The 15,854-nt window shown below is 42.9% G+C and overlaps 1 protein-coding gene across 4 annotated transcripts in view; it reads right to left on the bottom strand.

Moving 5' to 3' along the window:
- ADAR (adenosine deaminase RNA specific) overlaps window positions 1–13,722 on the bottom strand; it is a 33,401-nt gene extending 19,679 nt beyond the window's left edge. The window contains exons 1-4 of one of the 4 annotated variants that reach the window (XM_069077911.1): window positions 13,570–13,722; window positions 5,732–5,902; window positions 2,751–4,132; window positions 19–199 (exon numbers count right to left, since the gene is read on the bottom strand). In XM_069077911.1, the coding sequence (XP_068934012.1) occupies window positions 19–199; window positions 2,751–4,132; window positions 5,732–5,776 (1,608 nt within the window). In that variant the 5' untranslated portion in view covers window positions 5,777–5,902; window positions 13,570–13,722. The other 3 variants (XM_069077912.1, XM_069077910.1, XM_069077913.1) reach the window with 3 other exon arrangements.
- Between the last annotated feature and the right edge of the window lie 2,132 nt (window positions 13,723–15,854).

Below are 15,854 nucleotides of genomic sequence, written 5' to 3' on the forward strand. Positions count from 1 at the left end.
TGAAGGCGGAACCCTTACCTTCTCTGGTTCCTCTTCCATAGGCTGAGGTAGCCCTGCAGAGCTCACTTCTTCTTGGGCTCCAGACTCTTCAAATAGGACTGTCATGGCTTTGGCTGCGGCATCTTGCTTGGCCAGCTTCTTACTGCCAGCTTCTGCTGGAGGGAACCGTCGGCCACTGATCACAGCCTGGTATTTAAATCTTTGTGGAAAGTAATTAAATGTATGAATGCTCATCTGAGCTCACCTTTCCTCCCTTCTTCCATCCCTTCAGTCTCAGGAGTATTTCTGGGTGGGGCCATTCCTCTACATAGAGTTCATCACCTGGGAATTTTCTAAGCAAATGGGGCTTCTGGATTTATGGGTGAAGATGGAGAAGGGGTCATGGGAATCCTCTGACTACTGTTTCTTGAGCTAGATGTCAAAAAAACTGGTAATCTGTCAGTAGCTAAGCACAGCAACTGGAACAAACACCGGATGTGATGTAGGAAAACCTGGGTTTGAATTCCATATCTGCCACTAGTTATCTATGTCCCCTTGGACAGTTAACCTCTGTAGGGAGTTGGTCAAGACAGATGTCTTAAAGAGTCTCTCTCAATTCTAAAATCCTATGATCTCATGGACTTGTGACCAGAGGTACCTACATCTGAGTCACCTGCACTGGAGATAACTCTACATCTCTGCAAAGACTAAAGATGGGCTTGATGGGTAAATATAGCAGATGGCTAAGTCATAACTGCCACTAAAAAACAGTATGTGTGGGGGGAAGTCTATCATCACAGGCTCCCAGCTCTTTACAGGTTAAGGTCCAGGTAAGTTACAAGGTCACATGGACAGTAAAAGAGATAGGATTTGAACCCGAGTCCTCTACTCAAGAGCTTTTTCTACCATGCCACAATGCTATTCCATATTTCCCACGGTCCTTTTCAGTCCCCAAAGTGAAACTATTATCTTTGGTAGTTCAAGACCATGATCCCCACACACCAGCTGGGTCCTAAATACACGGCTAGCCCACCATGGGATCTGGAGGTCTGAATGATCACTTATAAGGCTCTAACCTGTCCCAGCGTTATGTTTGAAATCAACAGTGGCTTCCCTAGGTTCCCTCATGAGATCATTAAAGTACATGTTGAACACATTAGGAGTCCTCAGATTTAGTTTAGATCGCATTTCTTTCCAAGGTGACACAATCAGACTGCAGAGGGCCTCAACAGACTTGGGTGGTAGAGTTCAACTTTCTGCTCAAATGGAGAATTTATTTTAAACAGGTTCATTTTCCAGTCTCCTGTGCCTCCTGACATATGTGAACATGGCATTACTGTGCCTTATAAATGGAACCCAAGGAGAAGTAAACTGCAAACACCAGAACTGCCTTAATTATTAATGCCTTTAAGGATGAGGTAGTGAGGAGAGGGAGGAAAGGACACCTCTTTTTCCTTACACCAAGAGAAACACTTCCCCTAAAAGGGGGAGGGGAGATGGGACACTTCCCCTGCCTCTTTGGTATTTTGGCTAGACACCTCTTACACTGTCTAGAATGAGAAATTTTCTCTTGAGGACAAACAGCACTCTTGCCAACCTTTAGCTTCACTAAAATAACCAATGTAGGGATAAAAAAAAACCTTGTCTGGGAACATTAGGGTCTGGAGAGCAGCTTTGGCAATCAAGAAAAAAAAGGTCAACTCCGTAATGTGGCTCTGCTTAGCCAATCATCAGCAGCTTCCCCATCTCCCTCTGCCACAACTCTTCCCATTCTTCTCTATGTCCACAAGTTTGTTCGTTTTTTCCCCATTTCATTCATTCACCTTAAGAATCTTTTCAGGGTAGGAACTATCTGAAAGACTCTGCCATAGTTTGGTCCATGAGAAGTTTTTCAGTTTTACATGTAAATGGCAAATCTATTTTAATCAGTAGATTAAATGTAGCAGGAAGGACTAAGCCACTTATTTGTGTAAAGGAGGTAGGTAAAAGCAGAAGTGCCCCCATTTGACACAGGGCCAACTAGGGCACACTCTTCTTAATGTGGATACTTGACTTTTCTGGACACGGATATAACAAAAGGGTGGATTTTGGATTTCTTGACATTTAGCAGCACAATTCATTTCAACTATGTCCATAGCCCTCCTCATCCCTTAAATGATGACAGTTTCTACAAAAGCAAAGCACATACACACAAGCTTGGTTTGGGGAATAGTCAGCTTGCCATCATGTGTGACCCTAGGAGCCAGGTAAATAAATGAAATCTAGTAACTTCCAAACAAGCTTTATTTTAACCAATAAATTCAACTACTTTTTAAATCAGGGAAGCTGTTTTGAGATTTATTTCACCTCAATCTCTAGCAAAATGGGTTAACTGAAAATGAAATGGCAAAAAGGGAATAGGAAAAGGCATAAAAAAATTACAAGACCAAAACATCTGAACCATAATCAAGAATTGAATATGAGTATGAATCCAACTTTCATTCTATTAAGATTATGTAGCTAGGTGGCCCAATAGATCAACCACTGGACCTAGAGTCAGAAGGACCCAAGTTCAAATCAACCCTCAAGCAACTGCTATCTGTGTGACTATGAGAACATTACTTAACACCCTTGTCTGCTTCAGTTTTGTCACTGGTTAAATGGGAATAATAATAATAGCATCTATCTCCTAGGGTTGTAAAGATAAAATGAGGCGTTTGGGTAAGGCATTTTGCAAACTTTAGAGTGTTATATAAATATTAGCCATTAGTTTTTCCTGTATTGTCTCTTACCTGGGTTCGTGTGATGGGCCACTCTGTTCTATGAGTGTGAACTCACAGGTCTGGCAAGTGAACTGAGCATATTCTAACAGTCCACTGATTGGATTCTTCTGTCGGCAAGCTGTTAGTTTCTTGATAGCTGTGAACTGTGATGAGGCACCAAAACGGGCCATGTAGTTGGGGAGATCCATTATGCTGTGCAGGTCATCAACCTGCTTAATGCTATTTAAATCATCTGGGATGTCATCTGTGGCCCACTGACCATTTTCAATCTTCATGTCTAAGGGGTCATTGTCTCGAACTGGGGGTTCCTCAAGCAATCCTGGGGCAGCCACATTATCATCCTCTGTTGGCCCTGATGGTGGTTGATGTCCATTCTCAAAATGCTCTTCTTCTTTCTTAATAGTGGGTGTGGTGGAGACATTTGAGTTACTTGGGCCAACCCCAATATCTCTATGGAATATAGGGCTGTCTACTGGGATGTTTTCATTTTTTTTAAGCTGCATCCTCTCTCGCTTTTTGACTGTTAGTGACCACTTGGGAGGAGTGATTCCTTCTCTTCGAACATCTCCCTGCCTTTCCAATTCAAAGAGTAAGGTATTTACATCTCGGGCCTTAGTAAGGCCAATGTTTTTGGCTAAGTTCAGGGCAGAGGAATCCGGAACATCAAATAAGTAGGCACAGATTTTCTCCTTGATATCAGCCATGTTGACAAAACTAAGCGGATCTGAGTCTGGTATAAAATTTTTGTCTTTCAAGTCAGAACTAGGGCTTTTGTTTGGACCTTTTTTGACACCCTGTCTTACAACTGGGTTTGACTGTTTCCAACCATGGAATGGGGTTGGGATACTCCAGTTAGGAGGTGTGCCTTCTTCTTTGTGTAACTTCCCCTGCTTCAGCAGATGGTATAAAACTCGATTTACTTCCTTCTTTTGGACCCCAAGTTTCTTGGCAAGGTCATATACTGTAGCAGACTGCCCTTCCCCAAGTTCCCCTAAAAGTTTCAAAATTCTTTGCTCCGGATCTTGATTGATAGACAGCTGTTGGAAATTGAAGGTAAGCTTAGCCACACCTTGCCTTGATGTGGCTCTGCCTCTTGGGGAAGGTGAGCCTTTCCAGTGGGAGGGTCTGCTAGGGGGTGGTCTTATGCTATTCCAATTCCCAGGTTGCCTCACATCAGCAGGTGGTCCTGTGTAAGTTGGTCTCTCCCTGGTCAGAAAAGATGTTGATGCCTGCTCTCTGATCAGAGGTACTTCTAGTATTTGTCCCCTCAGGAACTCTATCTGCTGATTTCGAAATCTATCGGGAAAGAACCCCTGCCCCAGATGCTGTCTGGGTGTGCTGCGATCATAGTCTTGGATCTGCTGGTTACGGTATCTGTCGAGGGAACACCCCTGCAGGACAAGAGGATGGTGAAAGAAGGGAAGATTAGGATGGCAGCAGTGAGATTGTGTGTGTGCCTGACACCAGCCTCTGCCTGAAGCAGCACCCCTGTTCATACTGTGCTGCTGGAATGCAAGTAAGACTCTGGGCTTTTTTGTCCCAGGATATAGATAGCTGGGATTGATTTGCCTACCTCGCAGTTGCTGCAGAGGTCTGCCAAAGGGAAAACAGGGAGGGAGGGGAAGAGAGAGGTAGAGAAGAATGTAAATAAATGGGAGTTCAGATAGGAATCCCACCCCTAAACAATGAGTTTCTGTCATAAAAATGAAGGCCTTATACAAAAGACTTAGTCCTCACTGTCATAAAGCTTCTGTATGGTAGATAGGCCATAACACATCAATTTCACCCAAACCACCAAAGTTCCTCATGGACTGGTGGGGACTGCACTCTAAAACTATAAATGAAAGGTAATCATCATCAGGTACTAATAGGAAATTTGTCCTTCTTTCCACAGCCATTATATTCTATTATTGAAGTAGTTACATACTTTCTTGCTGTTTTGGTAGCACATACTACTACTACCACCCATTTCTGGGAACAGAGGTCTGAGTACAGGTCTCTCTAGTTAGAAAACAGACATTTATAATAAATCAGAGAGCTCTCAGCCTCACTTAAAATTCCCAGAGGGCTGAATAACAGCTCTCCAGATATAAGTTGTTTAATATACTTTGGTGAATTTTGGAAGTGAGATATTTCAAGATGGAAAAATTCAGTTTTTTAACTAAGCACTTTTCAGTTTGTAAAAAGTCCCTAAAACTCAAAATTACTATTTTCAAAGGAGAAAAACTGCCTGGATAGACTCAGGATGGGGGAAGAGGCAGGAAAGATGGGAATCAACAATACTTATTCCTGAACCCCTCAACATCTTCATATTCATACCGTCCATCTCATGTGGGGCTTTGTTAAGAATTTATTTTAAACCCTAGCTTGTTAAAAGTTGTATTTTTAAAAAATGCTTAGGAATCACATACTGGATCTGTGTGGAAATCACTTTACATTTCAGGACCTCACTTTCTTCAGCTTCAAAATGATGCATTAGCCATTTTATTTTATTTTGCCTTTTGGAGGGCAATTGTGGTTAAGTAACTTGCCCAAGGTTACACGGCTAGTTTTTTTGTGTGGGTGTTAAGTGTCTGAGGCCAAAACCGAACTCTGGGGGCCAGAGCTTTACTCACTGCGCCACCTACCTGCTCCGCATTAGCCATTTTAAATGACCCAAATTGAACTTGTTAAAAGATCTCTAAAAAAACAAAACCCAAAAAACTCCTCATCCAACTCTTTAAAAAACATCCTAAAATCTAAATTTCACTCTGGGTCTCTGTTTCAATTGTAAAATGAGGGAGTTGGATTAGTTCTGATTTGAAAATTCAATGAGCCTAAAATTGCTTTGTTGCAAAGCCGTTCCAACAAAGTAAGGACTCCCTGGTATAAAAGAGAATCAATTCTTCCTCTAAATCCCCAACCTATATGTGAAAAAATCTTGCGATGGTATGAGGGTAGGGTCCAGACAGTTAAGACTGATCCTCAAATGGTGAGGGGGGCATAATTACCAGTACGACTCCCTTGGCTTCTGGAAGAGGCAGGGGTATGAACATGGTGGTGGCAATAACACCATCACCACAGGGATCCTTCAGTAGATCCCAATGAATTGGCTGGAGATGCCATATTCTAAATCCTCAATATTCGAGCCTCACATTAGGTCCATGACAGCCACGGGACTCCTGCAGAAGTTAGTTAATAATCAGAAGCTGCCCTTACCTGAAGTTCGTCCATACCGATGAGCATAATTCATCTCACTTATATGAGCACAAGAAAAGAAACTCCCGTGGTGTAAACTAATCCATTAACTACAGGAAAACTTCCCTCTAGAGAAGAAGAAAGGAACTAAGGGTGACAGTAAGCCTCCAAAGGCTAGTTCTTTGGTTCATATAATAGCTCTTGCAGTCTAACATCCCTGTTTAAAAGTAAAGAGGAATAACTTTGATAGCATGAAAATAAAACATCTTCCCTTGGTTCTATGGAGACAAGACGGCTTACAAACTTAAAATGGCTCCAGCTAAGTTTTACTTTCATTTACTCAGAAGCACCTCCCCCATATAGAAGCTCAGATCCACCTAGAGGTGGAGTTAAAGCAAATCCAGGCCAGAGATATCCAATTTCACTGCAAACAAATCTCCAATGCTTTCAAAGAACACATAAATGAATGCTATTGAAGATGCTTTTTTTTCTTTCTTTCTGGGAAATCTATTACAAAAAAACCAACACTATAACACTCAGGATTTTCTTCACAGGAAAGTTACAGGATTACATCTGGTAAAAATAAAAGACAAGAACAACGAGATACGTGAACTACATCTAAAACTGAGAGTCTCCTAGAATTTGCAAACCCTGTAGGACTACTAGAACATAAACAAATCTCAATAATTTAGCCTGGGAGGTCTGGGGTAGGAGGGTTCAGAGGGGGCTAGAAGGTAAGGAAAAGTGTCTCTAAAATTAGCTGAAAGTTACCCCCAAAACAGTTTTATTAGCTTTTAAGAACACTATATATTTTAAACAAAATACTGGGTACTGGCAAATAAAGCATCGAAAAAAATTATTATTCAAAACAGGTTCACGTTTTATAAAGATCTCGTGTTTTATCACTGATTTTGAACTTTTCATTTAGTAAGAATTATGTGAGAGGCATCATGGCAGAGTAGACAGAGCTGACCTTGGAGTAAGGAAGACCTGAGGTCAAGTACTACTTCTGACATACATTAACTATATGGGTAAGTCACTTAATCTTTCAGTTCTCCAAGCAACTTCTAAGAATGTAAGTTACAGAGGTGCCAACTGCATTGGAAGGAAGAGCTATCTCATTGGGAGTTCCCTATATCAATAAAATTATAGGTCCAGTCCCATCCCAAGAATCATGAGCCTTGAATTATCTCAAATATCAAATTAATGGGGTCCAAGCTAATACATGTTTGCTGTAGTGAGACTGGTTCACCTAATGACAGGATAGTTGCTCTGTTGGCAGCGCAGAATGAAAAGAAAACAGAGGATATCTGCACAAAAGCCCAGAGAAGCTTCAATCTGGAAGTTCACGGACCCATACAACCGCCGAAGAGAAGTGAGGGCTCCTCACTCCAAAGAACAAATGTAAATTGTTTTAAAGATCAGGCTTGTGTTATTCACAGGACCAGGGACTTAGAGCTTCATGAGCACTTGGGGGACACTGGGTACAATGTCCTCATTTTATAGGTAAGAAAGCTGAGTCTCAGAGAGGCTAAGAGATGGGGAAACGGCAGTGTCAGGATCACAACCCACTCGCCCCCATCTTGCCCTCTTCCATGTTCTTCTGCAAGGCCTGCACTATGTGCCTGCCCCAGTTTTGCACAGCCATTCTTGGCAGATATTTCCCTTTCAAGTTGAATTTAAATTCTCCCTGTTGCAATGGATACCTCCCCTCCATCCCAGCACAACTAGTTAGGTCCTACCTCAGACTGCTGCTCTTCAGGTGAAATAACCTCAGCTTCTTTCAACTTTCTTCAGGTACAAGCCCACAAAAGATCCCACTCCAGCACCATAACTGTTACCCTTTGATCCAACACAGTATGCAATAACAAACCATCCAGTGAAGTTTCTTCCCTAAATAGAAGATCAGTTTGTACACAGAAACAGGAAGATGAATAGCTCCTGTTATTTAATCTTAGCAGCTCAAGTAACTGCAGTTAGTCTTATTCATAGACGTTACATCTCCCTGCCCATTCCTAATCATTTGACTTCCTCAGGTATAGAGTGGTGATAGAAGACTCTTGTTACTCCCTGCCTACATGCACTCCAGGCAGGATCCAGTTCAAAATGGATACTTCCAGTGCTGACATCTTCCTCCTGCCCCCTATATGGCCTATGTTTTCCTCTTGTCTTTGCTTTATGCCTGGAATATCTTTCTTCCTCCTCTTCCCTTACTGAAATCCTTTTAAACTCATCCTTTAAAGATCAATTCAAATGTCACCTCCTCCTCCTCCAAGTTTCTACTGATCCCTTGCCAGAAGCTCAGATCTCATGTAGCACACTGTTCTATACCTTTCTAATGTAACACTGAGTCTTCCATTTATCCAAGATTGGTCCTTTTCTCCCTCTTCACCTTCAGACTATAGGTTCTGGGAGGGCAAGGGTTTAGTCATATCCAAATGTTGTGATTCCCCTAGGATTTAGCACAGTTCTCTGTAGTGGCTTCTTAAGAAATGGTCTGTGGACTGTACTAGTGTCTCATCTTGGTAGGCCCCTGTCCTGTGACATGGGCTTGTCACACCATGAAAAAAGGCACAGGCTTTAGGTGAAAGGAATGAAATGTATACAGGACACAAGGGGACTATACACTGCGTAGATCTTTGTTCTGTGTTTGTGCCAGGATTCAGACATTAAGAAGACAGTCAAAAACTTAACATTCTGCTCCTGCTTATTCCCTTTCCATTGAATCCAGGACTAGGTTCACTCCAATATGGTCTCATATCTTCAATGTGACAGCTTCACATACTCCTTTGCTCTTTTAATTTGAGGCCCTACTAATGGATTTTGGGCCTGTACCTACTTCTTTGCCTATGCAAGGCTCCACAAATTTTGGCTTCAAAAGTCAAGATAACTTGTCAGCTTTCAACCAATCAATAAGAATTTATAGGAAAAGACCCACATAATGCACTGCACCATTTCAATCTCTCAAATTTATTAAGGGGCTTTATAAAGGGTCTTGACAGATGTTCAGAAAAGTCTCAAAATGATACTGAGTTAAGTGCATCTGGTCAAGGGATTTCTTGGTACAAAGAGAAATTAAGCAAAAGTTTATCTGGTAGTCAGGACTCCTCTCCCTATACCTATGAAAAGTTGAGCAGAAGTGATGCCTTTATTTCACATCTGCTATCAGGCAGTTAGGTGACACAGAGGATAAAGCTCTGGATCAGGAGACAGAAAGACCCGAGTTTAAATCTTGCCTCAGATACTTATTAGCTATGTGACTCTAAATGATATGTAATATGTAAATAATATCTCCCAGACTCAGTTTCTTCCTCTGTAAAATGAGGATAATAATAGTACCTACTCCACAGGGTTGTTGTGAAGCTCAAATGAGATAAATTTTTTAAAATTAAATTTTAGTAAGTATATATTAGGTACCTACTATGTACCAGGGATTGTGCTAAGCATTTTGCAAACCTCAAATGCCATATAAATGTTAGCTATTATTATCTGTTAACACAACAAATGAAAAAGAGCAATCAAAAATACATATGAACAAGAATAATGAAACAAATGGTTTTAATTTCAGGTAAGGCTGTGCCAAAAATACTAGACACCATGGCAACCTGTTTTCTAGATTTATCAAATCCTTCTGTAGCTGAGGATGGAAGTTCCAGTCTGTCCAACAGGCTGAAAACTTAAGACAATATGGATTTCATCGGAAGTTGATCTCTTACTATTAGTTCTCTGCTAAAAGAGTGTATATAACTGGTAAGAGGGTGTGGCTTCAGAAATATTCAGACTTCAAGGTCAATCTGAAACCCAGGGGCAGAAGATGACTATTTGGAGACAATACAAAGGCTTTAAAAATTTTCTTCCCACCTTACTGCTACCCAGTGTTACATATGGGAAAGGCAGTAAATGACGTAGGAAGGGGTGAAGAAGACAACACAGCTAAAGAAAAGTTGTATAGCAGTATCAACAAGCTGTTGCAGGATAATTTAGAGAATCAAATATTAATAACAGGAGACAGAGAAGTAAGACTGAACAACAGGGCAATGGACACCGTATAGAACTGGAGAGGACAACTGATCCTTTTATTCTCCTAGCGCTTTAAAATATGAACACCTTATTACAAAAAAATTTTGAAAAGAGTGGGCTGGGGGGAGGAGTGCAGTCATAAACCCTTGTTGTGAGGATTGAGATGATGACTGTGAAATGCTTTTATAAACCATGAAGTGATAAACAAGCTATGGTCTCATTATTATGAATCCCAATTAGTGCAATTTTAAGATAGCTGGGGCCCAGACTGAACTTTTTATACAATATCATTAAATCAATCCGTTCTGATTTGTAATAATTTTTAAATGGTTACATTGAAATCAAACCTTTTCAGTCATCCCACTCAACTGAGAAAATACCTACAATTTATTGCACCAGCACTCCTTCCCTCAAATAAAAAAAAAATGAAATTTGCCCACCTAGAAAGTATACTGAACTTTCTGTTAAACACAAATGCCCCAAGAAGAGAGCTACTGGCATCAGGATCAATGATCTTAGCTCCATTTTACCTCAATCTTCCTAAAATTTATGTCTAGCATAAGGTGTCTGCTTTTTCCCAAGTGTCAAGCAAGCGGCAGCAAGTGAAAAAGACCATTCAGATCAACCAAGAATAAATAACAGGCTCCTCCTATTTATTACTGATTACTTCAGTCATATTAAAGATGGAATCATAAGAACACTGAAAGACAAAAACAAAACAAAAAAAAAACCCAACCCCCAAACTCTCATAAATATCAACACTGCACAATCACCTTGCTCTTCCCAAGTTAACATAACCATTGGCCAACCCTCCCAAAATGTAGCCAGTCTCTTGTGTGGGAACTGCCTGTACCAATTTGGTAAGTACTAGGGAGTAAACAGCCTGGTGAACACAGAGATTAAGTGACTTGTCCAGGGTCACTCAGTTATTGACTGTCAGAGGTACATTTGAACCCAGGTTTCCCATCCTCTAAGCCCAGCACTATTTCTGCTATATACACTCTTTTTTAAAAACAACTTTTTATTGATGTCTTTTTTTTTTACATCATCATTGTTATCCCCTGTACCCCTCAAGAAAAGCCATCCCACATAACAAGTATCTGCTGTATATACTTTCAAATAAATCCAACGATTAAGAACAATTTGTTCTTAATTGCTTAACAAAAGCAATAATGCCAAATGATCATTATATGTTTACTAGAAAACTTAATCCAAGTAGTTTCATTCATTATAGCCCAAATCTAACAGATACTATACTAAAATAAGTCATCCTCTATCTCTGAAAGTCACTGCATAACCCCAGTGGTACCAAATACTGAATTCTCTATCTTTTGCATTAAAAAAAAAAGCCTATTTTGAACTGAAGCATGTTTTTCTCTTTCCCCACACAATTTTAGGCCATGAAATTATTCTGTTTTGAAAAGGTGCTCTCCTTACTGTTATAATAATAACAACACAGAATTAGCATGGTGGCTAGTTAAAAGAACTCATAGGAGGGACTCATCTGTCTCAGGATAGAACTAACAACGTACAAAGAAAGATCATTTATTTAATAATTTTTAAATGGTTAGTGTTAGCACTGGGGCCACTGGACAAAAAAAAATCTCTTTCCTTTCTGAATGGGAGGACTGGGGGGCACTCTAGTGCAGCTGAATTTGATGTCAGAAGTCTTTGTGGGCATGTCTCTCTCTCTCTCTCTCTCTCTCTCTCTCTCTCTCTCTCTCTATATATATATATATATATATATATATATATATATCTCAGCCTATTTGGGCCTCCCTTCTAGCTTGAAATCTGTGATACCATGACTAATACTAAGAACACCTGTATCCTCATAAATAAAGCTAGTAAGGGATTCTATGGGAAATTGTTACTGCTGTAAATGTTAGACTTCTAAACTTAAATGACCTCGGGCTTTGTTGGTCTTTTTGATCTATGTATCTCTCTCCACATTTCCTTTATAAGAGGAGGCACTGGATTGGGATCATAAGGTCATAGATCGAGTCAGAAGGGATCTTTGGGCAGACTAATGGTAGTACCACAGGACCAGTGAGTGCTCTTTACAATGTCCCACAAAGGCCCGGGCCACTAACCAAGATGCACAATCTTTGGCAAACTGCCCTTTCTGTTTCTTTCTCTGAAAAATGAGGATGCTGAAATGCCAATTGATCAGTGCTGTATGGAAAACTTAACCCAAGCAGATTCATTCAAAATAGTCCAGATGGTATACTAAAATAAGTCTAGAAAAGCTCATGAAAAATTAATAAACCTATCCCTGAAGATCACTACAGAATCCTAGTGGTACTTAACAACAAATTCATCCTCTTTTAAGCTATTGTACTCGAGTACAATGGAAAGAGCACTTCGTTGGGAGACAGAGGCTTTGGGCTCCAAAACTCACTCTGCTACATACTATTGTGCCAAGTCAAAAAGTCTCCGGGCCTCAGCGTCATCATCTGTCAGAGAAAGGGGGTGGACTTCATTGCTGTAAGCGCCTCCTTTCTAGCTCAAACGTCCCATGGGTTCAGTGGTAGAAAGAATTCATGGACAGGTCCATTTTTTTCTCTAGTCCTTCCTCCAGATTTTTTTTCCCTCCCTCACATCTGGAGAAAAATGTTTGGAGAGAAGACTGAGCAAGACTGCAGAAAGTTCTTTTTTTTTTTTAAACAAGAATATTCATGATTCTGAGGCCTTCAAACGAGGGGGAAGACCTTTATTGGGGGGGGGAGGGGAGAATCATGGAAAAATTAGCAGCATACCTCACATTAGTCCCACAATTCAGTGCTTCCTCCTCCGTATGACATGCATACCCCAAGCAATCCTGCTCTATCCCTCGCCTGCCTGCCTCCGTCCGTCCCCAGCCAACAAATCAGAGCCCTGGACTGGGGCGGGGGGAGTTTCCTCCCCCGTCGTCGCATAAGGACCGATTTCCTCGGCTGGATGCAAAGATGCTCTATGCACGACGGAGACGCTTAGCATCCTGCACTTCCCCCGCCCAACCCTCCCCCCACAGCTAATTCTGGCTGGAACCAGGGCTGCCGCTCCCCTCCCTCTTCCCCCAGCCCCCAACTCTGAGTTCTTCCAACTCAAGGCCCCGGTGCAGTCTCACCCTCCGGGGCCTGGGCGCCGTGCCAAGCAGCCCGCCGCCGCCGCCTCTTCCACCCCTGCGGGGACAAACCGGGCCCCGGGGCGCTTCAGCCCTCCCCAGAGGGCGCATGATCAACGATAGGAAGATCGGCCAGGCAGCCGGAGCTGAGGAGGCCAGCGGGCGACAGGGGGCGAGAGCAGCAGAGCGCGGCCTGGGGCGGGGGGCGGGGGATGCAGACGCGCACGGCAGCTGGGGGAGGGGTGCGCGTGCGCGAGGAGCGGCCCTCCCCCCCTCCCAGGAGGCGGCACACGGCCTCCGGAGGCGGGGTGGACTCACGGCGGGGCCCGCAGCCTCACTCTCCCACCTCCTCCCCCCTTCCCCCCACAACTCACCCATCGCGCGCTCACAGGTGCGCGCTCCCCCATCCGCCACAGTCAAGACCGGCGGGCGGCGGGCACCTCGGTGTCCGGTTCCAGGAAGCTGGCGGTGGTGAAGGAGAAGGAGAGGGGGGCGGAGGGAGGAGGAGGAGAAGAAGGCGCTTACCCCGACTTCCAATTCGGTGGGAGCCCGAGTCCGAGGCTGCAGCGGGTCAGAGGGCTGCTAGTTCCCACCCCCCCCACCCCGACCCCCACTACGTCTCCCTCTCTCCCTTCTTCAGGCGAGAATCAATGGTCCAGTCGCGCGCTGATGACGTCATCGGGGCGCCGCGCGGGGGAGGAGAGCAGGCTCACGTGACTTTCCAACCATTCCCTTTCTTCCCTCATACTCCTCCGGATTTGGGGTTTTGTTCCCAAGGAGGAGGAGGCAATATGAGGCTGTTCCCTCGGTCCTCCTCTCCGCCCGCCCCCCTCCTTTTTCCTTTTATGTAGTGCTGTTGACGTGGGCTCCGGGCCGAACGGGAGGCGCGGAGACCGGGGGAGGGGGGTCCTCCGGGTGACAGTTTTACGGGCAACTCTGATGATACTCTCTTGACCTTGATTTCTCCGCTGGAAACCCCACCCACCCTCCCCCTCGGCATTTTTCTTGATTTCTTGGCCACATTTGGATACGCTGAAGGATCCCAGATCTCTTTGGTAAAGGCACTTCCGTCCACCGAGGCGGATCACAGCCCTCCCGGCCTTTTCCATCCTAGCATCTCAAGTTTCCCTACAAATCTCCATAGAAAATCCAACCCAGCCTAGGAGGTTGGATGCTCTCCTGGGCTTAGGATACCTTGAGGACCCAGTGCAGCACTGGGGCCACCCACCCATTGTCATTCAGTTGCTTCTGGGCCTACCTGCTTTGTTCTAAAAACATCCTCCTTTTACTTAAAGCCTGGTAGATATTTTAACTTCTGCCCTCTTCCCATGGGCCCCAGATTCCCGTGGAAAGCTCTTTTGACCCTATAACAAAGGAAACTGAACTGGGTTCCTGTAAATTGGCTATCAAAAGGACAGTCAGTCAACAAGCACATATGAATTGCCTTCTATGCACCAGACCTTAGTGAGCGCTGGGGATAGAAATAAAGGTTTAAAAAACAAAATAGAAAACGCAACAACCTCACAGTCTACTTGGGGAGACGACTTATAGGTATGGGAAGAGAACAGAATGGAGGTAACAGGGAAGGCGGTAGAATAGAAAAAGGGAAAGACAGGTGGGATTTTAGCTGCTTGTTGAGAGACTGAAAAGATTCCCTCGACTTTGAACTGCATTAAGGTGAAAAGAAATCCCTTCTCATTTGCACATATGATAAAGATATGGAAGGAAAAGCCAAACTGGTACCAGAAAGATGGTTAAAGAAATAAAACGCCCAAATCTCTAGCATGTCTTGAGGATTTGTCTTTAACAGAAAGATTTAACAGAGGGATTGCTAGTTTAAGTTTGCTAAACTGCCAGCACACTTCAAAATGTCTGGCAGCTCTATCAGAAAAAAAGACCATTTTTTTTTAGAGGAGAAAAACAAGCTGATGAGTTTCTTCCCTGCTAAAATAAAAATGGCAAAAAGCGTGTAATCAAAATTCCTGGGAGGGGGAAGGGACTAGAGTAGTCACAGTATAAGTAGGAAGCCTGGATATGCTTTGAAGGCATTATCGGTTTAGAGGGAGAAGATACTGTATAGATCATCTCTAGGCCAACCGTTTCATTTTACAGGTGAAGAAACTGAGACCCAGGAAGATTAAAAGACATGCCCAAAGTCATTAAGTAGCAGAGTTGGGAAAAACAGGGATGTTTCCTATAATCACAGACCAGTTCCCTTCGGAAAAGTGGTACTTTGTGAAGGATATAGATGTAGAAAGGAAGAGAAGTATTTGTACACACTCTCCTGGAACCTGATGGGATGCCTATTACTGCTCATCAGGAAGACTTAGATTCAGATATTGTTTCTGACACTTACTGGCTGTGACCCTGGTCAAATAACTACCTCTCTGGGACTCAGTTTCTCTGTGTATAAATTGAAAGTGTTCCCTAGATGACTATGTAAAGTCCTGTCTCTAAAAATGTGATCTTATGATTCTCTAAAGAGTATACTAATAGCCCCAGCACCAATACCAGTGGGCAGCAATTGCTTCCTCTTCAGCCTTACAAAATGAAAGCTTCTTAGGATTTCCTTGTACCATGACAGCTAAGCTCCCACTGGCTTAGGTACCAGATGGGTGATGTGGGGTCAGGGCAAGATAGAGTATCTTTGTTGGAGTTTAAAAGTAATGCTACCAACAAAAATAACATCTACATAATAATGGATGTAAAGTGCCTTTCTCATCTTAAAACCCTGAGAAAGTAGGTAGGGCAAATACTTTATCCTCATTTTATAGATTAGGAAACTGAGATTCAGAGGTTAAAAATCTTAT

This window comes from Petaurus breviceps, unplaced genomic scaffold (assembly GCF_028583685.1).
Source record: "Petaurus breviceps papuanus isolate PSGF00001 unplaced genomic scaffold, PetGlider_PUasm1.0 91023, whole genome shotgun sequence".
Taxonomy (NCBI): domain Eukaryota; kingdom Metazoa; phylum Chordata; class Mammalia; order Diprotodontia; family Petauridae; genus Petaurus; species Petaurus breviceps.